General features: G+C 40.7%; 1 protein-coding gene across 3 annotated transcripts in view; it reads left to right on the top strand.

The window, feature by feature from the left end:
- Window positions 1-12,915, top strand: part of TAF2 (TATA-box binding protein associated factor 2) — a 112,233-nt gene extending 99,318 nt beyond the window's left edge. For 2 of the 3 annotated variants that reach the window (XM_050940611.1, XM_050940613.1), the window contains exon 26: window positions 11,252-12,915. In XM_050940611.1, coding sequence (XP_050796568.1) covers window positions 11,252-11,517 — 266 coding nt within the window. In that variant the 3' untranslated portion in view covers window positions 11,518-12,915. Of the gene's footprint in view, window positions 1-9,586; window positions 9,686-11,251 lie in introns of those variants that run through there. The other variant, XM_050940612.1, reaches the window with a different exon arrangement.
- The last annotated feature ends 13,027 nt before the right edge of the window (window positions 12,916-25,942 follow it).

The raw sequence follows: 25,942 nt of genomic DNA, 5'->3' as shown, positions 1-25,942 counted from the left end.
GGCCCAGGTCCCACCACCAGCTACTGGTAGAGTGGCCAAAGCCCTGAAAAGGGGACAAGTGTTGTTTAGAAGCCCAAGAAAGGGGCTAGAATTTTAAGGGGTTAAGGACAGATCTCTAGATCCTAGAGAGGAGCCAAGTATTTGTTGAAACCCCCAGAAGAGGACTGAACTTGAGAGGTGACCTGGCTGGATAGGAGAGCTGAGTCATTGAGAACTGCTGGGACAAAAAATCTGCAGGGATGAAGCCCTGGTGGCACTGCTCTGTGACAGGACAGGGACAGACTTAAAGCTAGCCCAGAAGGGGCTGATAACTGAGCCCAGAGACTGGCCTGCCAGCACCAGTAAGGGGTCAGAGACAGACCCTGTTGGACCTTTTACCCCAAAAGAGGTTAGTTTATGCATATTGACTGGGTGACTTAGCCAGAGGGCTGAGCCATAGAAGACCTGCCTGATGAAGACAATGGCCAACAGGGGGTGCCAAGAAAAGGAAAGAGTACAGGTTTGCACCTGGCCGCCAGGAGGCGCTCACGAGAGGTGAGTGCACACCATCACAACATCTCAGAATCATGTTTACTTTTTTTGCAACAGGGTTATGCTGTTGACTCATAATTAGCTTATGATCCACTATAAACCCCAGATCCCTTTCTGCAGTACTCCTTCCTAGGCAAGTCTTTTCCCATTTTGTTTGTGTGCAATTGATTGTTGATTCCTAAGTGGAGTACTTTACATTTGTCCTTATTGGATTTCATCCTATTTTCTTGAGTCCATTTCTCCAGTTTGTCCCGATCATTTTGAATTTTAATCTTATCCTCCAAATCACTTGCAACGCCTCTCACATTGGTGTCATCCAGAAACTATAGATATAAGCTCTGTCATTATCTAAATCATTGATGAAGATATTTAACAGAACTGGACACTGGACCGATCCCTTTGAGACCCCTGATATGCTCTTCCATCTTGACTGTGAACCACTCTCTGGGAACAATTTTCAAACCAGTTATGCATCCACCTTATAGTAGCTCCATCTCAGTTATATTTCCCTAGTTTGTTTATGAGAAGATCATGTGAGACAGTATCAAAAGCCTTACTAAAGTCAAGATATACTATGTCTGCCACATCCCCCCATCCACAAGGCTTGTTATCTTGTCAAAAAAAGCTATTGGGTTGGTTGGACACTATTTGATCTTGACAAATCCATGTTGACTGTTACTTATCTCTTATTATCTTCTAGGTGTTTTCAAATTGATTGCTTATTTGCTCCATTATCTTTCTGGTTACTGAAGTTAAGCTGACTAGTCTGAAATTCCCAGGGTTGTCTTTATTCTCCTTTTTATAGACTGGCATTATCCATCCCTCCTTTTCTGCTGTTATTGCAAAGCATGGTGTGTGCTGGGGCGTGTCAGCTACCACCAATACTCATTAGCGTATGAAGCTGATCTGTTGAGTGTTAGTATTTATAACTTCTATGTGATGTTTTGCAACATTTTATTTTCTATTATTTTACTTACTATGGGATATAAAGTCATAAACAAGAAACTTTGCAAAACTGTGCCAAATTGTTCACAAATGGGACTTACGGGACTCTCCATCAGCCAGCTCCATGCTCTAATGTTGTTCCATATTAAGTATGCTGAGGTTCAGAATGAGTGTATTCTGAATCAGAGTAGAACGAGGGCCAGTTGGCCATTACTTATATAGCTCTATAACGGACAGAAATGTTAATTTGAGATTTATGTGCTGAATGACGCACTTAGCCCTGCTATTTATATATTTAGAACAGATGAAATACACTTCGTTTCTTATGTCACTGAGAAATCAGACATTATCTTTGCCTCTGAAAGTGCATAGGACTCACTTAAAAGCCTTTGAAAATCAATGTATTTTGAGAGACAAGGTGGGTGAGGATTACCTAACCCACCTTGTATCTCTAATATCATGTGACCAACACAGCTACAACTACACTGCATATAGTACTGTATTTTGAGACAGTTTGATCTTAGCATATTTTTTCTTATTTTCTCTTCCTTGATTTATACTGCTAGGGACAGTTTTATTAAAAATAGCCTTTGCTTTTAAAACTTCACCTTTTTCTTCTTTTTGGTACAAACAGAGACATATGAAGTTCAGCTGAGCAATAAGGGCAGATGAGCTCAAATAATAAACAAATAAGGAAATTACGTACCATATCTAAATAGAATTGCTTCCAAATGCAATTTTCTCAGTTTTCCAGAGATATCAATGAGTCTTTACAGCCAAGATTTTCAGGGGACTTTCAGAATGATTTGAATTATTGCAGGACTGGCACAGAGTAAGCATACTTCAACTGTTGATGGTGTTGAAATGGCTTTTGATGGAGGTGATAAAATAGAGCATCTTATTAGTAGATATCAGGGCTCTCATGTCATCTCCAAACCAAGGTACCCTGAAAAAATAGTGAGGTCTTAGTCGATACACAGTCTCTCCTCTCAGAGCTGTGGGTCAGACTCACATCAGCTCTTACAAAACGTTAGGGAATAGCCAAACACAGTTCTAGCTTTGTAAATAGCAGCTGGAAAGAGAGAGTTTGTGCTGGCTTTGAATGCTGCCATATCTATTTGTGAGTAATATTCAGCATGCTTTTTGATTGATTTCCCCACAGGATAATAAATTGGACTGAAACACAAATTTCTCCATGTTACTGTGTCTTACAGAAAACCATGTAAATTTGATTTTCTTTATTATATTACTGTTTTCAAGCTTTCTGTTGTATCCTTTTACCCATAAAGGTGGCCCTATGAGGTCAGGATTAAGACCCACAACCAGGATAGTAAAGGGAGGCTTGCACTACAGCTGGTTATTCTGTGAAAAAATAGGATTTCAGTGTTTAATGCTATAATTAATTACAGCACCTTTCATAGTTCAGCTTCACTTGGAAAATGTTTTCAAACATATGTTAAAAATGCCCTAAATACAATAATGATTTTTTGTATGCTGTTCAAACCATGAATGCTTCTATGCATCTTACAAAAAGGAATTAAACCCAGAAAATTCAAGTATGTGAACTATCTTTTAAACTTGCTGTTATGTTAATTATAGTTCTTCCCTAAGTACAGCAGCTTTGAGAGAATCAACAGAAGCCTTTTCTGAGCATCTGAAGTCATTCAAGATCAGATTTCTAATATGAAAAACAGAATTTTTATTTGCTATTAAATCATCAAGAACAGTGGCAATGTTCCACCGTCAGTCTTAAAAGATCACAAAAATTTCAAGACTTTGCACTCATTCTTTCTAATGTAAACACCAGCCTTCATGTCACATTTAAGACTGAAGAGTGACTAATACACTATATTGCACAGATGAATTCGGTGAAATAGAAAAGTGTCCTTTATATTAGGTAGTCCTTTCAGTCGGATTAGCTTTTACATCAGACAAGCTTAAAATAGAATCTATTTACTTTCATATTTCACTTCTCTTAAAGTGTAGTCATACTCTAAAATCAGTCACTGTAAAAATTGTATCACAGGATTGCACATTTGTGTCAGTGATTCCAGACAATTTTTTTTCACTTTACTTATAAACTGAAGTAAATAAGTTTATAAGTAAAACATTTTTTTTCCCTAAATGTGACCCCTGCACATTGTCTGGGTTCAGCTTTTCTGGCTCAGCACATCATCACCCATAATAATTAGAACTTTAGTTAATCATCCTTTTCACAATGTACAATAGTATGCAGTTTAGTTTCTCTTAGTTATATTGACTCTGCAAAAATAAAAAGTAAATAAGCAGATGAGATTCAGAAAGCATATAAGGAGCATATCTGTTGAGTAACAAGATGTAATTTCTTTATACTGGTAGTTACTGTCCTGACATCACTACACTTTAAGTAGGTGTAGCAATGATTAGAAAAGGCACACCCTGTTGGAAAAACATCATAAGTTCTACTGACTCCCTCACTTCTCCAGAATAATAAAAATGGCCCCTCTGCTGTTTCTTGTAAACCACTGTTTTCCTATCCAGTGGCCCACATAAGTTCTACCTGCAGGCTATGTGATAGAAACCTAGTCACCAGGTTATGTTTGATGATCTTGAACCTTCATTTATATTTTTCCCCATTCTTGTTTATCACCACTATAACAGTTCAGAACATGGTTCATTTAGCTAGAAAATGAAAAGTTGCTGGAATTATTTGGAACTTGTGACAGAATGGAGCAAATATTGTCTCAAAGTATAGAAGGAAAGTACTTTAGCTATATCTTTAAATAATGCATTTATGACAATATACTTGAGTCTGTGGTAAGATCCACAAATCTCTGCACTGTAACAAATTGTCTATTGAAGATCAGTTTGATGTACAAATTCAATATAACATGGCTGCATGTGTACAGACACCATGGTTATCAGTGGAAATTCAACCTGGGACCTGTATCAAGAGTACAAATCCCTGCTACTTGAGCAAAATGAATTAACTCAAGGCTTGCCGTAACAGTATGTTAGTGCACACCAACTGGGGTGTAAATTCTAGTGGGTGGGCACCAGCGTGTCGCATGCTCACTGATTTGTGTGGACCCTGCTGGCATGCACTAACAGTTCCTTAGTGCATGTAGGTATAGCCTGTACTATGTTAAGGTGCACTAGAGAACTTTATTGTCCACTAGCAGTGTCCACAATACACTGGTATGCACAAGAACTTACACCCCAGTTGGTGTGCACTAACACACCATGTAGACAGACAAGCCCTCAGTCAGCTGTGAGTAAATAGCATGCTGTTATAGTGACAAGGATCAGCCACTAGAGAGAGACAGGATCACCTGCACTGCACCAAGGTACTTAACAATGCAAGTAGTTATATGTGGTAATTCTTGTTTCTCAGAACACGATAGCAGCATTGGCAGAGGCTTGTTTTTGCTTAGCCTTTTTAAGCTGGAAACCTTTTCTGTAATTGTGGTAGACTAGCTTTAATACATATTATCTAAGTATGCAGTATGCATGGGATAATTTTATTGTCTAAAATATGCTTGTTTCGAATCTGGTGGCTTTTAGGCTTTGAGATTCTGTTGGAGCCAGTATAGCACTGAAATAGCATAATGTATATTGGGCTAATAGCCATTCTGTCCTTCATGAAGAATGACATTTCCAGGTCCTGTAGAAGAAAGTGTGTGAAAGTTGCTATAACAATAATGTAAACATTCTAGATAAAAGTCACACTATGACTAAGACATTCATCTGTGATCTTACAGGGAGTCACAAATACATTGTGCCAGGAAGACGTGTGCAAATCTCATATTCTGTTGCAACTGCTAATTTCACTGAGAGAATGATTTATTGTTCTAGGGTAATTAGAGGGGACTGGTCGGGCTTTTAGACTGACAAACTAATGTCCACACAGGTCCTCAAGGACTCTGGACCAACTTGGCTTATTGAAAGAAATATGGCTCATTATCTTTTTATAAATTTTAATAAAGCTATTAGACAAACAAAATATTAAAAAAAATCAAGAGAACATATTACCAAACCTAAACTATTGTTAATAATACTAAACTAAAATTAAAGAAATACAACTATTATATCAAGATAAAATTACCACATTAGTATCAATATTGGTTTGGAAATAAATAATCAAATTAGTTCAATCACCAAATTAATACAACAGATAATTCTTATAATATTCTAAGAAGGGCTCTAAGGATGTGGCTGTCTGTTTGGTTATAAATCCCAACTAAAGAATTTTACTAAGTCAGTCAAATACTGAAACCGAATGATCTAATGTCTGAACCACAATTTCAGAGTCAATTACAAAGCTTCCTCCTTAGATTTCAATTCTTGTGTGATGAGTAACCCTTTTCATCCCTCTCCTGTGCAGAGAAATTACAATACAGGCCTTAAAAGAGCCCTTTGACAAGAAGAAGTTTGCCAATCTTGTTTGGCAGTTCACAGCTGCCAGCTTTAAATTCTTAGGACCCACTGAAGACAAAACATGCTTTATTTCATGAGTATTTTTAAGAGGCTTTGTTTTATGGCATGGAGAAACTTGGGGAACTCTCTTTCTGGTGCCTTTCTTGTGTGGACTTTATGGGTGATGCTACAGAGTTGCACACATACAACCACACCCTAAGTTTGTAGAATAAAAGGGTTGGGACATATGCAAGCTAATACAAACAAAAGACAAGAATGAAAATGGAAGAACACGAAAACAGGGGAATTCTGAACTCTTCAGCTTTTGTGGTTTTCTGGGCTCATACGAAATAGGAGCTGGAACTGTGGTTGAGGAGCCAGATAATGATAATGCTGACACAGCACTTCTTGTTAGTGGGTTTTCTTCGGGTGCAGGGAGAGACTGTCCAAAGACTGGCGTAGCTTGTTTGTTGATGACGGAGTGATTAGTTTCAGGATTCTGGAAGGTCAGTCTTCTCTCAGGTGGCTCATTGACCTAGAAGGCTTCTTGGCCCCACCCTTCATTCTTATGCTTTTGAGCATTGCTCACTCTGTCTTCCAGTGCCACCTTCCAAAGCGTTCCGAAAAGTCAGGTGCTATTTAGATGATCTTCAGCAAACATCAAACGGGAAAAGTCTCACTTACGCCAGCAAGTTTTAAAAGATTTCACTTTTATGTAGCACAGAAGCTGTAAGTCTGCAGTTCTCCCCAAAATATACAAATACAGAACAGGAGACTACTTTTGAGGAAGTTGACATGGCCTTTTCTGAGGTCTCTTGAGATGTATTATGTCACCAGTTTACAAAATTTCAGCACAAAGTAAAAAATTGATTTAAATAACCCTAGCAACCTAACAGCCCCTCAACATTCATCCATCAGCAAATTTAAAAATAAATTGGACAGCTTATGACTAGATGTTGTAATTATTTCGCAAACAAAACAATTTAGTAATCTTTATATTGAGGAGCTAGGACATAAGTCAAACAGCTTGTTTCTGAAAGTTTTCATTTTGATGGAAAAAAGATTAAAGTTTATCAGAATAAAGCTTACCCATATTAAAATAAATGTTCGAGTTTAAAATGAAGTCTGTATTCCCATCTGTGCTACTTCTCTTGCATCATATCTCTGCAGTCTTTGTAACATTCTGTTTGACTAACTAGGTGTTCTAGGAGTCTCATCTCATTTAGCAATTTAATCTAATTCTGCACACCTACCCAACTAGTTGGAACAGAGAAAAGCTAATAATTATGTTGGAATCTGCACCTCCAGAACAAAGAAAAATGCCAAGTGGATTCTGAATTTGTATATTTTATTTCAAGGAATGCTAGTAACCACTTCAGAAGTGAATTGATGAGCTCTCCCACTTTACTGTTTTTTGCTATTATGTGGGAAACATAGGTTCAGATTCTTATTCCATGAGAGAAGAAATTGCATTGTCTCCCTGCAGCAATTCCCCTTTGACCAATATAGAAATAAAATTGATGACCTTAGAAAGAATTATTATTTAGCCCTCCTCACCCGGATTGGCAGGTCGCTAATACAGGCCTTCTGTAAGCATTAATCATAGGGAATCCTGGGGATGAAAAGGTGATCTTTTTGTGCAACATTGATTTCTGTCTAGGGTGGGTCAATGCCTAACATGGATGTAGTCCTTCTAATCCCTCACAAAGGTCCATTTTACAGCTGTCTTACTTCAATCACCTGGGCAGGCTTCTTACGACACATTTATGATGCCTGTATTGACTTCAAAGCACTCTTTGGCAGTATCAAATATCATGTCTTTTGGGGAGTTGATGCTGTTGGAATTTTTGAAAAACATCTGTTGTCAATGAAGCAGCTGCGTGAAGGAAGTGAATGTTGTCAGATTCAAGGACTGCGGCATAAACTGGCTCAATTTTGAATGTCTTTAAAGAACAGTGTATGAAAGGATTTCAGCTAGTCTAATCAGCCTTGATTTCATTTTTTTTATCACAATATACAAAGTTTTGGTGCAATCTGTGCCATCTGCGCTTATTTCTATAGTAACAATAGTCCCCAGTTGTTTTTGGTGATTGCACTATGATCATCATTGGGGTTCCCTTAAGTCGTTGGCAGATAAAACCATGAATATATAGGTTTTTGGGTCAACTGAAGAAGGAAAAAATTAGTGATGCCATTAATTTTGAAGTCTAACACTTAGATGGTCAGTTCAGTGATCAGTTTAATGAAGGTCATTTTGTCTTAGTGTTTTCTAGACTTTTGAAAGATGAGCCCCTTTCTCTGAAAAATGAAGCCAGTCGTTCCCTACCACATGGTTTTAAAGGCACACAAGTCTTAATATATACATTTTCAGTTCCTCCTTCGTTAGTCCTTAATTCTTCCTCTGCCCCTAAAGGGCACAACTCATACTTTGGGAAATGCTGGTGTAGATCTTTTCTTACGTGCTCTGAACAGCAGTGATATAGTTGACAATGTTGATATTTCAAGTATCATTGAAATCTGAGTTAGCACTCACTGAAATAAATGTCAGTTCACACTTCAGAGCTATTGTTATGGGATAGGCTCTCTGCAAACTCAGATATTTGTTTCTGAACTGATTTTACTGGCTTTATGTTTTGAAGGCTTTCTTTGCAGTCATAAGAGCTTGAGACCTACAATTTTGAAATAAAAACAAACTCAGAAGAATAAGACAGAGACCTGAACGTGTTGCACCTTTCAGCTAGTCTTTCATGCTTCTCTCATAGGGGAGCACTGACCTGTCATTCAGGGATGTTTGCCATTTGCTTATCAGTATTAACATACTACCTCCGGTACTTGCTCTGTTCCCTTCCGCTTCCACATTTGGAAGAATCAAAAGTATGCTTTGGCATCAGAGATGCTTTGTATGCTGTGCCGTTTAGCCCTCTGAAATGCGGCATGCAGTGTTACAGGGGAGCCAGAAACAAGACCGTGGATCTGAAAATCTCTCCCCCCTACAAGATAGTCGGTGCTGAAGTCTATAGATTGGGCTCATCTGATACTCTCTTTATTTTACTGTGTACTGTGGTAATAGAATTGTTCATATAAATAACCTTTAACATACATGATATACTTTGCCAGTGTAACATGCAAATAAAATATTTGTATACAACATTGTGTGCATGTAAAATATTTGTGCACTGAAGGCAGTGTAAACAAAAGCGTAATCTTCTTTACCCATGTTTCATGAACTAGTTGGGACTGAGGAATTCATAAAATCAAAAACTTTATAAAATTGAATATCTCAAAATGGCAGTAGTGAATAAGTTGCAGTATGATGCATCATTTTCTTTTTGTCCTTCAAACCACTGAAGGCATCAACATGTGAAGGGATGCCACTGTTGTTACATGATTCTGCCACCTCCTGCTGGTTGGGAAATATGGTTCATTTAATTAGTTGTTCATAATGTTGGTGTTCTAGTATATTCTAATATCTTGAGCAGACATGTTCATTTTTCATTGTGCTATAGGTTCACTACAGTGAGTATTTCAGTATGCTTGCAGCTTGGGGGCAGAAATCATGCTGTTCTAGATGCCTAAAAAGTAGCTAGAATTTAAAGGGATGGGTTCAGGAAGTAGAAGTAGATTCAGAGGGGAGGTCTTTTGAGAGATTTAAGATTATTAGAAATAAAGAATTGTTACAGCTATAGTCATGAAGCAGTCTCTTATATTTTTGCAGTAAACTGGCAAGTGGCCTACAGATTTGGATTGCAACTATCCAGGGTAGAGTAAAAAGTGATGTGGCTAATATGCATTAAGGTCAGCAATTAATGTCTTAGTGTGTGCATGTCATGTATATACCATAATAGAGTTAATAGTACATCAGAAATTAAAGTTGCTTTGAATTGTGATGTTAAATGGTTTTATCTGATAACAAATGTAGTAAGGTATATATTATTCTGCTGAGTTCAGGACTAAAGTTTGTAAAATGTTCATAGATTCATAGAATTTAAGCCCAAAGGAACCACTGTGGTCATCTGAACTGACATCCTGCATAACATAAGCAATTTAATTTCACCCAGTAATTCCTGCATCAAGCTCATATCTAGGGGTCGAGCTAGACCATGCTTTTTAGAAAGGATTCGAGTCTTCAGGTAATGGAGAATCAAATTATAACCCTGGGTAAATTGTTCTAATGGTTAATTATCCATTCTTACTGTTAAGAATTTGCACCTTATTCCTAGCCTGCTTCAGTAAGCTTCAGCTTCCAGACATTAGATCTTAGGGGCTTTTTTCTGCTAGATTAAAAACCAGTGTATTATCTGTAATCTTCTCTCATGTAGGTACTTACAGGTGGTGATCAAATCACCTCTTAATCTTTTCTTGGATATACTAAATAGATTGAGCTTTTTTAAGTCTTTCTCTATGATTGTCATTCATATTGAGAGAAAATACCAAGTTGGTTCCTGAAATGTTTTGTCTTCTAAGAAAACTGGAGTACCAAGACAGAGGCAGTTACACTGAGTTTTGCCTTTGCAGTGGGTAGAGAGCAAATCATGGTTCCCTGGGAAGACCAATCTACAATATTTCTCCAATTCTGTAAAATGCTACAGATAAAAGAAAAAGTCAGAATATAGAACAGACTTGTTGTGTTGATGAAACAGACCTGTATCTACTTGGAGGTCTTATCCTGTATTGCTTAAAATCCTAATTTGTAAAGAATGTTGGTATCCTATTATTATAACTTGGATTTTTGTTTATTTAAGATGACAAACTTTGAATGTCTGTATTATTCAGAAGAGAGAGGAAATGCTTGAATGTTAAATAATTTATTTTGAAAAATCAGCTTATTTCCACTGTTCAGCATCAAAAAAATCCATGTTTTTGTATACAGAGCCTAATGTTTGACATCAGCCCATACAGGAAATTTAACTTCTTAATAGTACCAATCATTACTTTGATTATTGTGGTCCATTATCTATTGTTATATCCAGAATTTTTCACGAGCACCCTAGTTGTTCACTGCATACATTTTATCAAGTTTTTGAACTTTTATGTTGGAAAATTGGTGTCTTGAAATTGGTATGTTTGCAGTTCCTTAGCTGTCTAGTCACTTGTCATCTGGGATACATTTATACCATTTGAAGCAAGGAGTAGCACATCCCACCTACACTGCTAAGAACTAAGTCTACAATATGGAAACTGTCAGTGTGCTTATAGGCTTGTCTAGGAATACCAGAAGGTAATGGCACCAGTGTACTAATAGAGTGTATTAGAATGCCAAATATGATGGGAGACATGTAGATACTAGCTTATATTTCAGCAACAGCTTTTTTGATGTTAAATTATGAGTTAATAATTTATCACAATGTAAAAATTGAAATTCCAATTGTAACTTTCTTAGGTAAAGAACAGTCTTCACTAGAGCTGAACATGCTTCCAGTGGCAGCAGCTCCACTCTCTGTGTTCAGCAAAGAATCCAATTCCTCAAAACACAGTGATCATCACCACCACCACCACCATGAGCACAAGAAAAAGAAGAAAAAGCATAAACATAAGCATAAGCATAAACATAAACATGACAGCAAAGAAAAAGAGAAGGAGCCCTTCACTTTCTCCAACAGCCCAGCCAGTGGACGGTCCATTCGCTCTCCATCACTTTCGGACTGAAGGGAGCACTTCTAGAACTCAACCCAGGGCATTCACAGAGCATTTAGAAGGATGTATATAACTAAAGCCTCTATCTTTTTCTATGAAAATAGGAAAGCATGAATTGCCTTAGCAATTCAGAAACTGTGTCACAATCCAAATTTGAAACATTCTATTTGTATATTCAGGAGTTGAACTGAATTGGATTCAAAAAAATATTTTATGGTTCTGAGTCAGATTCTTTTCCCCTGTTCTTTCTCCCCAGCTCCCACTCATTTTCCCTTTTAAACAAAGAAAACAGCTCTTTATATAAGGACCCCATGTCTACTGGCAACCCCCTGAACATCATGCTGTCCATGTGTACTGCCAGACTCAATTATGTTTTATGCCTTTGATGAATGTTACGAGGCAAAGTATATTTTAAACAGAAGCCAACTGCCAGACCTCTGATGAAGCACTGTTTCCAAGACAGTATTGTATAACCAAGCATAGACCTCCTGAGAAGACAAAGGCTTTCCTATAATCTTCAGTTGAGCTATTTCTTGCTTTAACCATTGCAATGTAATGTCAGAGTTTTAAAAATAGTACATAGAATATTTGCCTTTTTCAGATACTAAACTCTTAAAGTTCCAAGCTTCTTTTAAGCTGCAGATTTTTATTATGGACACGACCCTTTGAATATAATCGCATTCTGCAATTATGTTTCTGTAATTTTAGCAGAAAAACTTAATGCATGTTTTGCCCTTAATCAGGCTTTTAAAATACAATAAAATTTGTAAATTATTTTGGCAAAGGCAGTTTTTTCATTAAGTAAGATGAAATTGGAAAAAATGACTTTTGCTGAAATTAAAAACATTTTGGAAATCTGTATACATTAAAAAATATACTCCTGTTAAAGTGAATTTACTTGGGAAGTATCTACAATGTCAGTTCATGAATCTACAGGAAAAAAATATATTACTGCATTAACCTAGGTCTGAGACTTTAAAAGTTGAGTGAATTCAGATGTCTTTAGCTGTGATTTATGCAGTCTGGTTATGCTAATTCACTCAGCCAATATTTTGTTTTAAAACTTCAGTTTTTTTAATTTTTGGCAATACAAGTAAAACCATCACTGATTCTTTTTATATTTTCTCCTTAGTTGTACGTAGAGGTAGGGTTTTTTTGTTGTTTTTATTTTCATGTATCAGTTTACTACTGTTGGGTGGATTTTGCATCTTATTCAGCTTTCTGTTATAAAATGGTTGTATTTAGGTTAAATATTTTATTTTCAAATGTTTTTGTTAAAGGACTCCTGAGAGAATGAATGATGCTACATCTAGGAAAAAAGTGTTCAAAAATGCCCAAGAAGGATTTTTTTTAAAACCAGCCTGTTTCCCCCCTACCTCTCCTGCCCAATAAACACTTTTATATGAAATACCTGCTGTTGGATCTTGTCATATTATTGGTGTGTGCTGTTGAACAGAAACAAATTATCTGCATTCTATAGGAAAACAATGCATCAAGAAGCAGGAGGTAAGAGGGAAAAAGCAGACAGTCCTTAATGTGGGTTTCTTTTAGGCCTTACCTATGAGACTTTAAAATTATATTGCTGTTACAGGCTTTGGAGAGCTGGTGTTGTAAATACCAATATACAAAAAGGGATATGTTTATTTATATTTCCACTAGCATTGAGGAACCCTAAGCAAAGACCAGATCCCCAGAAATCTTATTATATTAGTTAATGATATGACACAGCAGGCAGCAGGGAAAAAAACAAGTGAGGTGGGGAAGGAAGGACAAGGTAACACAAGCATGATTTGTACAGTTTAACATAACAGCTAGCCACTGTCGACTGATATTCTGCTGGCATGAATTAAGAAGGAGAGATTTTGAAGTGGCTTGATAGAATTTTTCAGATGGTTTTTCCACAGGTTAAGAGTTGACACACAAAGTGGAAAGGTATTTGTGGGATGGTGATTACATTTAAGGGAAGCAGCACTCTAGTGATATGAGCACAGAGTTGAGGGTCAATAGACCTGGGTTCTAATCCCAGTTGTGACATATTTATCAATCTGAGTCTGATTAAATTGCTTAAAATCTATGTGTTTGTTTTCCCTTCTTTAAAATTAAATTGTGGTTGCTCCCCAAATGTGTTAGACACTGTATGCAGACATGGAAAGTCATAGTCCTTGCTCCCAAAGAGTTTGCAATTTTGTAATTTATAACTATTCAGTGTTCAACTGTTTTGAAGTTTTCTCCTTCAACATTAAAAGCTGAATGTGTAGTGATTCAGTGCGATGCCTGGTTGTTGGATTATTGATCTACTGTAAATTCCAATTTTACAGGTTACCTGCAATGCATACAGTTCATTTTGTATAGTCTGGTTCTGATACTCAAAGTTGTAAACTGTCCTACTTCATACGGCTCTGCTACCTGGGCCATACGGGAAAATGCTTGACTTGGTAGGTTTGCATTTGCTCAAGCACTGTGAAAATGTGCATGTGTGCATGTTACATATATATGTATGTAAATATATATGTATACATGTTTGTGTCTGTCTCTTACGTGTGTAATATATACATGAACATGAGACCATGCGCACGCATGCACATAAACACAGCGAGAGCAAAAACTACAAAATTTATTTCAGTGTCTGACGCTCAGTTAATTATTACCTTTTCTGTCTGTCCTGTGGTTGTGGGGAAGGGATTCCATAATGCAAGCTCTTCTCTGAACTCTTGCGCATGACTTGATTCTTGTCTCTGTACAGCAAATTCGTATCCAAGCCCATAAAATACTCCAAGGTAAACTTCTAAGATTAATATTGAGAACAACAGTAAGCCATTTTACATTATCTAGCTCAGCGGTCGGCAGCCTTTCAGAAGTGGTGTGCTGAGTCTTCATTTATTCTCTCTAATTTAAGATTTTGCATGCCAGTAATACATTTTAACGTTTTTAGAAGGTCTCTTTCTATAAATCTATAATATATAACTAAACTATCATTGTATGTAAAGTAAATAAGGCTTTTTAAATGTTTAAGAAGCTTCATTTAAAATTAAATTAAAATGAGTGATTGGGCAACAAAATGGCAAATGAAATTTAATGTGGATAAATGTAAAGTAATGCACATTGGAAAAAATAACCCCAACTATACATACAATATAATTTAGCTACAACAAATGAGGAAAAAGATCTTTGGAGTCATTGTGGATAGTTCTCTGAAGATGTCCACGCAGTGTGCAGAGGCAGTCAAAAAAGCAAACAGGATGTTAGGAATCATTAAAAAAGGGGATAGAGAATAAGACAGAGAATATATTATTGCCCTTATATAAATCAATGGTATGCCCACATCTTAAACACTGCGTATAGATGTGGTCGTTTCATCTCAAAAAAGAGATGCTGGGCCTTCTCTGAACCTTTTCTAGTGCAGCTAAAATGATTAGGGGTTTGAAGAAGGTCCCATATGAGGAGAGATTGAAGAGGCTAGGACTTTTCAGCTTGGAAAAGTGGAGACTAAGGGGTATATAAAATTATGAGTGATGTGGAGAAAGTAAATAAGGAAAAGTTATTTACTTATTCCCATAATAAAAGAACTAGGGGTCACCAAATGAAATTAATAGGCAGCAGGTTTAAAACAAATAAAAGGAAGTTCTTCACACAGCGCACAGTCAACTTGTGGAACTCTTTACCTGAGGAGGTTGTGAAGACTAGGACTATAACAGCGTTTAAAAGAGAACTGGATAAATTCATGGAGGTTAAGTCCACTAATGGTGATTAGCCAAGAGGGGAAAGAATGGTGTCCCTAGCTTCTGTTTGTTTGTCAGAGGTTGGAGATGGATGGCAGGAGAGAGATCACTTGATCATTACCTGTTAGGTTCACTCCCTCTGGGGCACCTGGCATTGGCCACTGTCGGTAGGCAGGATACTGGGCTAGATGGACCTTTGTTCTGACCCAGTACGGCCATTCTTATGTTCTTATGTAATACAGAGCCCCCCCGGACCAGTGGCCAGGACCCAGGCAGCGTGAGTGCCACTGAAAATCAGCTCGTGCCACCTTAGGCACACATGCCATAGGTTGCCTACCCTTGATCTAGCACCTTAGGGCATAAGACTACAATATTTTAATGATTACTTAGATTTATTTCATATTCATAAAAAAATCATAGGTTATTTTTGTGTGACCTGTACATGAAGGCACTTATGTCCTATCAGTATTTCCATAATTTCTTTAACACAATTTATCCACTCAAAGTAACAACGTGAACATTGTTTACACAATATTAGGTATCACATATAACCCTTAAAATACTGAAGGTGAATATTAATGATTTGAATACGATTTTAACTAAGTTTTATTTATATACTGTTGTCTCAGAATTTGAAACCACAATAATGATTTTTCATTCATAATAAGCCAAGGACACTTAATATAAATTTTGTATTCTTATAAGGTCCTCTGATGTCCTCAATAAGTGTCAGATATTATTTAAATAAATTGTTCGTACATTGTTTATCTTAGACTTTTAATGTGTTCTAGTTTTATGCCAATATTGATATACACAAGTGAGCCAGAAATCAATTTTAGAAAAAACTTTGCATTAATGTATTACTGTGACCTCAGCTGGCTCCCCGGTCACTCAGAGTGAACTGCAAAGAATGGGGCAGACAATCCCCAAAGCTGGTGAATATTCCAATACTTAGATTTTCCAAACCAGCACACAACAGCTTCTATACCTTATAAGCCAACAACACAGTTCCCTTAAAGTAACCGAGCCTCAGGCCTCCACCTAGACACCCAAGTCAGATATGATGAGGATTAATGAAAATCTTATTCATCATATAAAAAAGGTTCTACCAATCCCAAAGGATTGGACACATTACCTCCCAGGTTAATGAATGTTTCAGATCTTATCCAAATACACGCTTACAGCCAATTCTTATTAACTAAATTAAAATTTATTAAAAAAGAAAAAGGAGAGAGTATTGGTTAAAAGAACAGTATACATACAGATATGAGTCAGTCTTGAGATTCAGATTCATAGCAGAGATAGTGACCTTTGTAGATGCAAAGAGTTCTTTCAGAAATAGTTCAAAGATTACAGTCCAATGTTTCTATTCAGGGCGGTCCAGTCAGAACTGGGATTTCAGTCTTTGTGCCTTAGGCTTCCCCTGCATGAAACCTCAAGCAGATCTGACATGACAGGATCAAGACCCAAGAGTCTCTTATACAATTCCAGGCTGCCTTTGACATGTCAGAGTCCTTAGGCCAACAACAGGCATTCAGGGCAACTTTGAAGTTAAGTCTGTTTCTTGAGCTCTCTGTCACATGGGGTGCACAAGTTGCTTTAAATATTCAAAAACAAGCCTAAATTTGGTCTGCTAAGTGCATCCTTGGGCACTTGCCTAACTTCAAAAGTGGTGAGCACCCAACAACTCCCATTAACCCCAGGTTTAAGGCCAAAATTTTTGAAAATGGAAACTTTTTGATTTATATAGCAGCTAAAGTGTGCCCCAGATGCTTTACAGAATATAGAAAGATAGGGAGCCAGCCATGCAGAGTTTACAGTCTTAAATTAAGACAAAGGAAGGCAGGGGGGAAGACAGAAAAAGGCTTACAGTTAAAATAATTGGGATTGCTTGTTTCTGCAAGCTTGTTAGCAAATACAAGGTTGAGGGAATGGCCCTTGTAGCAAGTGGGAAAATTGATACGATACATTGATAGGATACATTGATGATGCTCAAACCTAAAGCTACAGGGACATACCAAAACTTAGAACAGTACAGAGTGAACAGCTGAAGCTTCTTTGACACAAAATTGTAACAATTTAATTACAAGGAAAACACCTTTGTGAATAAGAACAAGGTCATGATAGGCTGTGCTGCACTGTAACAAATATTTTGTATCTTTTTTTTTACAACTGACGGTTTTTTTCAGTGGATGGAAGAACTCTGATTTAGCAAGGTGTGGTAGAGGTTAAATAGCTCTGAGTGACAGTGTAAGGAGAGTTCTGCCACTTGCAGAGCAATGCCCTGATTAAGTTTAGGGATCTATCCTCCAAAAGTTTAAGCAGTTTGATAAACAGTTACAGCTGGGTGTTTTCTTTTTTCCCCCTAATTACTTATGAAGAGATGTTAGGAAGTGGGCAAACTGACAAATGTACACGATTTAGGATTATATTGAAAAAATCTAATCAATTTTCCACCTGGTTCACTAATCCACAATTGCTTATGTAATAGGTGCTTTTGCTACACTAGTCTCACCTCAAATGTAGCTAAAACGTAACCAAGGTTTTGCTGTAATGTGCATGGAGAGATCAGACTTTCCAATAAATGGTATACTTGCTCAGGGCTCACCCAAATCCCTGCTCCAGTAGGGGTCAGCAGACTTCCAATCAATATCCTAGCGATAAACACTGGAGGAACTGGAGAGACACGCTTCTGCTTATGCCCCTGGTTCATAGTACAAGGAGGGCAACTGCGCAAGCACGAACCAGTGGATGCTACTTCTACAAATATCCAGTCTCTGGCACGTGAAGCGCATGCGTACCCACATAGGGATGAGCTCTTGAAGAACAACATATTTCTCTAATCTCAGTTTCAAAGATGCATGAACTGCTTGAGCTGAGATATTTTCCCCAAAAATTCTGCTCAAAGCAGAAACCTGGTAAGGAAAATTTCAGACCAAATGGTGAAACTTTGGCAAAGTTACAAGCAATTGAAAACAGTCTTATTATTGGAAATGAAGGGGGAGGTCTTATAAATGGAAGTGTAACAAAGGGCAGTGATACTAGCCTGGCCTATAATAATGTTAATTAAATTTGATATTGCAATTTTTCTGAAAGAAACTAGTACTTCAGGAATCTAGTTCTAAATGATCTACCATGCAGGCAAAACCCAAATAATTACCTCATCCAATAATTAAATAGGTTAGCCTGTGTGTAAGCAGAGTCAGGATGAGCTCTACCCTGACATCTGGTGGTGAATTACGAGGAGTGTAGAAAGGAATTTCAGGTATTTGCATTGGCATACCCACCCCACCTAGTATAGCCCACGGCAGCCTGGGATGGTTATTTTGACAGCTCTGGAATCCCCAATTTCTTTGATATTGGGGAAGGAGGAATAAAGTGTTGTCACCCTGATTATGTGAATGAAGAACTATTAGACTGCTTTATGACAGAGATGTCTCAACATTAATTAAGTAGCACTTGCTAGACAAGGGACATGGGTGCCAAAACCCAGTGAAAGAGAGAGGTTGGGGACTGATGTGTGTACCTGATGGTATGGGCCCCTTTTGAGGACCTGGAACACCAATTGCACATTCTCCTCTCTCCACTGTTGAAGAGCAGAGCTAATTTTGATTCCATTAGGAGTCCATCTAGAGGCTGCTGAGCTGAATTCACATTGGGCCAATGGTGCAGTAGCACTGGGGCTCCCCTACTACAAGCTGAAATCACTAAAAGAGCTAAGCTTACTGAGCTGAGATCACCGAGTGCTGTGTTAACTAGTGGCGGAGCCTGAAGACCTATCGTTAAGTGGCTGGCAGAGCGGAGCAGTTTGCAGCATGTTGGAGCAGCCCATGGAACAGTGAGCGGAGTGCAGCAGTTTGCGGGGACGGCTGGAGGAGCGGCACCGCTGGTGTAGTGGAGCTGGTTGTGGTGAAGGCTGCAGCAGAACTCCACGGAGAGGTGGAGCAGTTTGCCCTGGCCCATGTAAGGTGCCCCTTAACACCCTGTGTCCCCCCCCCCGATTTCCACCCAGGCTGAAGGGGTAAAACTCTTCAGATGAGCTTTTGAACTCAGGGGTGGCACTGACCAGAGACTTTCGGGCTGTTGGATTTTGGGGTGATTGGACTTAAGACCCTAAGGGGGAAAGGACATTGCCAAACATACTTGGTGGCAGGTTTTTTGCTTATGGTTTGTGTTATAATCCTGTTTGTGGTGTTTCTCCAATGTGATGCCGCATTGTTTCCCTCCTTTATTAAAAGGATTTTGCTACACTCAGACTCCATGCTTGCGAGTGGGGAAGTATTGCCTCCTAGAGGCGCCCAGGAGGGTGTTATGTAATTGTCCCAAGTCACTGAGTGGGGGCTCGAGCTGGTTTTGTGTTGTGTTATTGAAACGGAACCCCTGGATACTGAACCCAGCCCTTGTTGCTGCCAACTCAGAGGGGCAGAAGGGTTACATATGTATAAGGACAACCCTTGCTTTGCCTATAATTCCACTGTTGTCTAAATATATACTGAATGCCTGCTAAGTTCAAATGCATTTGAAAGTATTGTTGTCTCTCTCAACCTGAGTAGTTAGCCTACAATAGCTGTCTTACAGATTGTTTTTGTTAAAAGGAAAAATCAGTGATGGAGTCGGGTATTTCTTTGATGCAATCTTGTTTATTTACAAGGAATGTTAGCCAGTCCTGTTTTCTTGAACACTTTAGGAATCAAACAAGAGGCAGTTTCTTTGCTCATAGTTTCCACCCAGCACTCTAAACGCTGAAGTTTACATTCAGTTCACTAATAGTACCCTGCAAACTATGATAGACACCCAGGTGGTCAGATGGCTAAGACAAGCTTATTTCTCAGTAAACTTCATGGCACTTATACAGTACTTTAGATTTCCCTGTCCCAAGCCAGGGAAATTAATGATCCAACCAGCAAACCAAATTCGGTGAGGAATCCCAGTCACATGCTACCCGAGGCACGTTGCACATTCGCTAAGAAGCACTGTAATGATGAAGAATGAGGGTTACACAGTAATAAGATTGTGTGGTTACAATGGCAGTCTGCACATCTTGATGTTTCTTTAAGGGGTCAATGAACTCACTTGTAGGCAAGTAGCAAGAAATGGGGCTAGGGAGGTGGTGAGGAGTAGCCATTTGAGAAGAGGGTGAGGGCTTGACATGTAGGAAGTGTCCATCTGCCGTGCGGTGTGGAAAATGGTACAAAGACAGGAGTGAGGAAAGGAAACCCAGGGAACTCAACGCTAGAGTTGCTAGTGGGGAAGAGAAGTGAATGGAGAAACTCTTTTTCATTGGGAGCGTGTCAATGAACTAAAATATATTGGGACATTGTTCAAGGTCAAGCTAAGTGCAGATAACACCAGCCTGCACTGTAGAAAAGACAATCCCCTGAGTGACACAAATTACAGCGACCTAAGCTCTGTCCACACCAGCGCTATGTCGGTGGGAGACACTCTGCTGCCAGCCTAGCTTCCGCTTCTGGCGAAGGTGGAGTAATTAGGCTGACGGGAGACCACTCTCCCATGGGCATAGCATGCCTTCGCTAGACGAGCTACAGCGGTGCAGTTGCATCGGTCCAGCCATGCCAATGTAGTGCTGTCGTGTAACTTACCCTTAGTCTGCTCACTGCCATTAATGCCAAAAGCATAAGAATATTAAGTTATTGACATAGTATGGTTGATACTCGCCACTTCTTTTAAAACATCATTGTCCGTACCAGTACTTTAGATTCACTTCACCTCTACTTCAAGGATTTGCCAGCAGAGGCCTTGAAGCTTGTAGCTCCCCTTTAACCAGAAAAGTGGCCAGACAGCAGTTCGGCAGAATGGGCCAACTGAGGGAGGCATATGCTCAGCCTGAAAGTCTGGGCAGACTAATTGCTCTTGTGAGCCGTAAGTGGAGCCTCCATTAAGTGCCAGGATAAATGGTGGATCTAGAAAAGGCAAAGCTGAAACTGGGATAGTTGGGAGGGGCTGCTAATGATTCAGCAACCTCTTCTCCTGTCTCCTACCACTGTATGACCTGAGTTGGAATTGTCTGTGTCCGTTACTGTGGGCAACTATCGTGTATTTTAGGCCGCAATTTGTCAAGTCAGTCTGGAAAAATACTGGGACCCTTGCTATAATCATGTGACTGTCTGAGTTTTATCTGACCTTGCATAGTACAGTAAACAGGACCTTTTATGGTGCCTACAGGATTGTTGCTTTGTGCATGCTGCGCGCGTGATAGTATGCTTTTGTCCAATTATATGATCAGTATGTATAACGTCAGTATGCATGGCTAGCCCTTATGTAACTGAAATCAACTATATAAGGAAGTAGAAGTAAAAATAAAGAAGAAGCTTTTTTACTTGCTTACAGCTGTGTTGTGCGAGAATTTTCTGTGCTCCGCATTGAGACGCCACAATTGGTGACCCCGACGTGATCCGATCCGGCAGGACCTGGTCGGAGTGCTCGAGAGAAGAAAAGCGGAGGTGGTGGCCGCGGCAGGAGGTACCGAGGGGATATCGGCTCCTGGTCGTCCGAGAGTGACGTTCGTGAGCTCACAGGTGAGCGGCCGCATATTATAAAGAAAATATGGGTTCTGCATTGTCTGTAGAGGAGAAGACAGTGCACGAATTTCTGCTGCGTATAGCAGAAAAGCAGGGAGAAAAGCTTTCCCCTGAACCACTGTCCCGTCTGCTTAAGTGGGGGCAGCGACGAGGATTTTTTATCACCCCGAACACTGTCTTCGACAAGACTGTCTGGGAGCAACTTGGATCAGATCTGTGGGGGTCGGTTGCCCACGGCAATAAAGAGGCTGTCTCCCTTAGTCAAATATGGTGCAAGGCAAAGAAAGTAGTGGAGACACTCGCTGCCGAAGCAGGAGTTCAGGCCGCCGTGGAGGAGATTTTCCGATCGAAGAAGACGGACGAGCCGCCTGCGGTGCCGCCTGAGCCGCCCACTGTGTCCCCGGCTGGGGATAAGGATGAGTCGTCTGTGGTGCTGCCTGAGCCACCCGTCGTGTTCCCGGTCGGAGCTAAAGAGTTTTTTGCACCCGGAGAGGACACAGTTATCCCTACTGCACCTGGTTTTGACCCTGATGGGACTGACATTGATCCTTGCACGGTCCCTCTTCCTCCGGATTCGGACAATTCTTTTGGTAAAATGGATGTCGATTACCCTCCCTATTTGGAATCCGCGGAATTTCGTGAGGAGATGAGGCGGCAAGGATACCAGTTGCAGGAGATGTTGAATCACTTGTCCCGTATGGCGGGAGAGCCTGTCCCTCCTCAATCTCATCTTCTAAAGACTTTGCAGGACTATGAGAAATATAAGGCCCATAAAACTAAGCCGCCGGACCCCACCTTGCGTACGGGCGGTGCCGCCGTTGCCTGTCGCACCTGTGGAGATTGGGACTGTGGTGTCCATGGAACTCCATCGCTGGATGCCCCTTGTCCTCGTTGCTTTCGTTTGGGGTGCCGTGGAGAATGTGGGCAAGCACCAGGTCGATCTTTGACCGCGCCCCCGAGACCTTTGCAACCTCCGAACCACTCCAATCCTTTTCTTAATCAACCGCCTGCGGCCTCCAGTCGTGCCCGCTGCGCTTTTCTTAATCAGCCACCCGCGGTTCCGCCGCGTCCAGCAACTGCGCCTGCAGTCCCGCCAACCGCCCGGCCGGCGTATTCCTCTGCGGGCGCTGGAGCAGGCTCGCCTGATCCGGTCCGACGATGGCATGGACTTATAAAAGAAGCACGCATAGAAGGGGAATTTTTACCCAGTGCCTTTCCGGTTATTATGCCGGACCCAAACAATCCTGCCCGGCGACAATGGGCACCATTGGATTGGAAACTCATTCGTGAGGCACAGAAGGCTATAATGTCTTATGGCATGAATAATCCATATGTGCAGTCTCTTGTGGAGCAGGTATTTGTTGGACAAGCTATGTGCCCTTACGATTCGTCAAAGTTTGCAGACATGCTTTTAACACCTACTCAACGGTTGTTGTGGAAGGATAATTGGTCAAAGCGTGTGGAGCTGGCTATGCTACAGAATATTGAATTGGATATAAATAATCCGTTACGTTTTGCTACTCAAGATATGCTTATGGGAACTGGTGCTTATGCCGATCCACAACGACAAGCCCGCCTTGACCCTCGAGTATTACAGCAATCGCAAAGACTGGCTTTGGCCGCTTTTAAAGATGTGCCTCAAATTGGTAAACCGATTCCACCGTATGCAAAAATTGTCCAAGGCCCTTCAGAGTCTTATTCCACATTTCTTGACCGACTTCGAGAAGCAATAGATCGCTCCCCAAACTTGACAGCCGAGGCGAAAACAGCCGTTGGACTCGATCTTGCCACGCAGAATGCCAACGCCATTTGTCGTCGTATCCTAGCCACCCTGCCAAAAACTGCTTCCTTAACTGAGATGGTGGAGGCCTGCAGCAGAGCGTCAATATATGAAGAGACAGATAAAGCAGAGATACATGCAAAGGCCCATGCATCCGCATTGGCGGTAGCCCTTAAGCCTTTGGTGAGAGCCGGTAAGCCTTCCCGCCCGTCCGGAGTTTGTTTTGCATGCGGAAAACCGGGGCATATGAAAAAGGATTGCCCAAATAAGAGTGTGCGGGCGGGGACCGAAAACACGACAAAGGCTTTTGCGGGAACCTGTAATCGCTGTGACAAATTTGGACACCGTGCGTCCGAGTGCCGGTCTCGTTTCAAGAAGGACGGTACACCGCTTCAGGGAAACGGGACGCGGAGCGCCCGCCGGGGGGGCGCGAAGATACAAGTATCTCCCAACCCCAAGCCGGTTGTTTGGAATACCTCACAGGAGCAACCCGAGGAAGTGCCGGAGTGGACTTGGCCACAGCCGCAGATGTAACGTTGGACAACGATAAGGTGCAAGTCGTTCCCTCGGTAGTGAATGGCCCCCTGGGATACGGACTTAGTGCTCTTCTAATCGGCCGTTCCTCTATGTCTAAACAAGGAATTTTTGTGCTGCCTGGCCTTATTGATGCGGACTATACTGGAAATATCGGAATAATGGTCCGGGCCCTCTTTCCTCCAGTTAATATTGCAGCTGGCACTCGTATCGCTCAGCTGATTCCATTTTGCAGTTCCGTGCCAAAGACTAAATTAACGGAACGTGGTCCTCATGGATTTGGCTCTACAGATTCTCCACAGGTAGCTTTTGCCATGACAGTCACTCAACGTAAACCTTCCCGGATGGTGTGTCTACATGGCCCTGATGGCCGCCAGATCCGACATGATGCCCTTTTGGATACTGGAGCTGATGTGACTGTTGTCCCGATTCAGTTTTGGCCCGACTCCTGGCCCTTACAAGATGCCGCAACCTCGGTTAGGGGCATTGGTGGATCCCAACCCACTCACATCAGTACGTATTATATCACAATTTGCGACGATGAGGACCCTGCTACAACTGCAAAGGTGCGTCCTTATGTTCTTTCTGCTCCCGTCTGGCTTTTAGGCCGTGACTGTTTAAGTCAGTGGGGAGTCGTTTTACAAAACTCACCTTTTGCTTAGCGGCCATTGAGGGGCGGCCGATCCTACGGTTAGAATGGTTAACCTCTACTCCAGTGTGGGTCGCTCAATGGCCGTTACCAGCTCACAAGCTCGCCCATGTACACGAACTGGTCCAAGAACAACTTGCAAAGGGTCATCTCGAACCCTCTTTGAGCCCCTGGAATACTCCAATTTTTACTATCCCCAAAAAGTCGGGAAAATGGCGTCTACTGCATGATTTACGAGCAATAAATGCAGTCATGAAAGATATGGGAGCCCTCCAGCCAGGCTTACCTACCCCTACGATGCTTCCGCGCAACTGGCCTTTACTTATAATTGATTTAAAGGACTGTTTCTTTACAATTCCTCTTCACCCTGACGACAGGGATAAATTTGCCTTCTCAGTTCCTTCCGTAAATAAGGCTGAACCTGCTCAACGATATCAATGGACAGTGCTCCCGCAAGGCATGAAAAACTCACCCACCATCTGCCAGTTTTACGTGGCCTGGGCATTACGGCCCCTTCGTTGTGCACATCCCGATTGGCTTATTTATCATTATATGGATGATATCCTTTTTGCTGCAGCAACTCTTAATCCTGAAACAGCTATTTCGGAAATTACCTCTGTGCTGCAGTCTGCTGGCCTTACAATAGCTCCGGATAAAGTTCAGCGACAAGCGCCTTATTTCTACTTAGGCATGCGCATTACGGATTCCATCGTGCGACCCCAAAAACTGACTTTTAATCTCACTGTTCATAATCTGCATGATGTTCAACGTTTGGTCGGCGACTTACAGTGGGTCCGTGGACTTTGCGGCATTTCTAATGAGGACCTTGCTCCCCTTCTTCAACTTCTTAAAGGAGGCCGTGATCCAGCTGAACCTCGATCCTTGCAACCACACCATAAAGCTGCTCTTTGTACTATTGCCGATAAGATCACCCTTCGGTATTCCGGTCGTATTCTTCCGGGATCGCCTGTGTCCCTGGCAGTACTCTCCAGAGATACCTCCCTGGAGGCGCTACTTTTTCAATGGTTTCCTGATCTTCCTGATCCCCTTGTTTGCCTTGAATGGATTTTTCCCTCTTCCCAATTTTCCAGAACAGTTACCACTCGACTAGAGGCTATTGCATCGCTTCTTATGACCGCTCGTTCCCGTACCGTTGCAATCACGGGAGCTGATCCTGATGTTATTTATGTGCCTTTTAATGCTCCGTTATTGTCTC

The sequence above is a fragment of the Gopherus flavomarginatus genome, chromosome 2 (genome assembly GCF_025201925.1).
Source record: "Gopherus flavomarginatus isolate rGopFla2 chromosome 2, rGopFla2.mat.asm, whole genome shotgun sequence".
In the NCBI taxonomy this organism is placed as follows: domain Eukaryota; kingdom Metazoa; phylum Chordata; order Testudines; family Testudinidae; genus Gopherus; species Gopherus flavomarginatus.
Note: the sequence above shows the minus strand (reverse complement) of the source record. Positions and strands in the feature narration are given on the sequence as shown.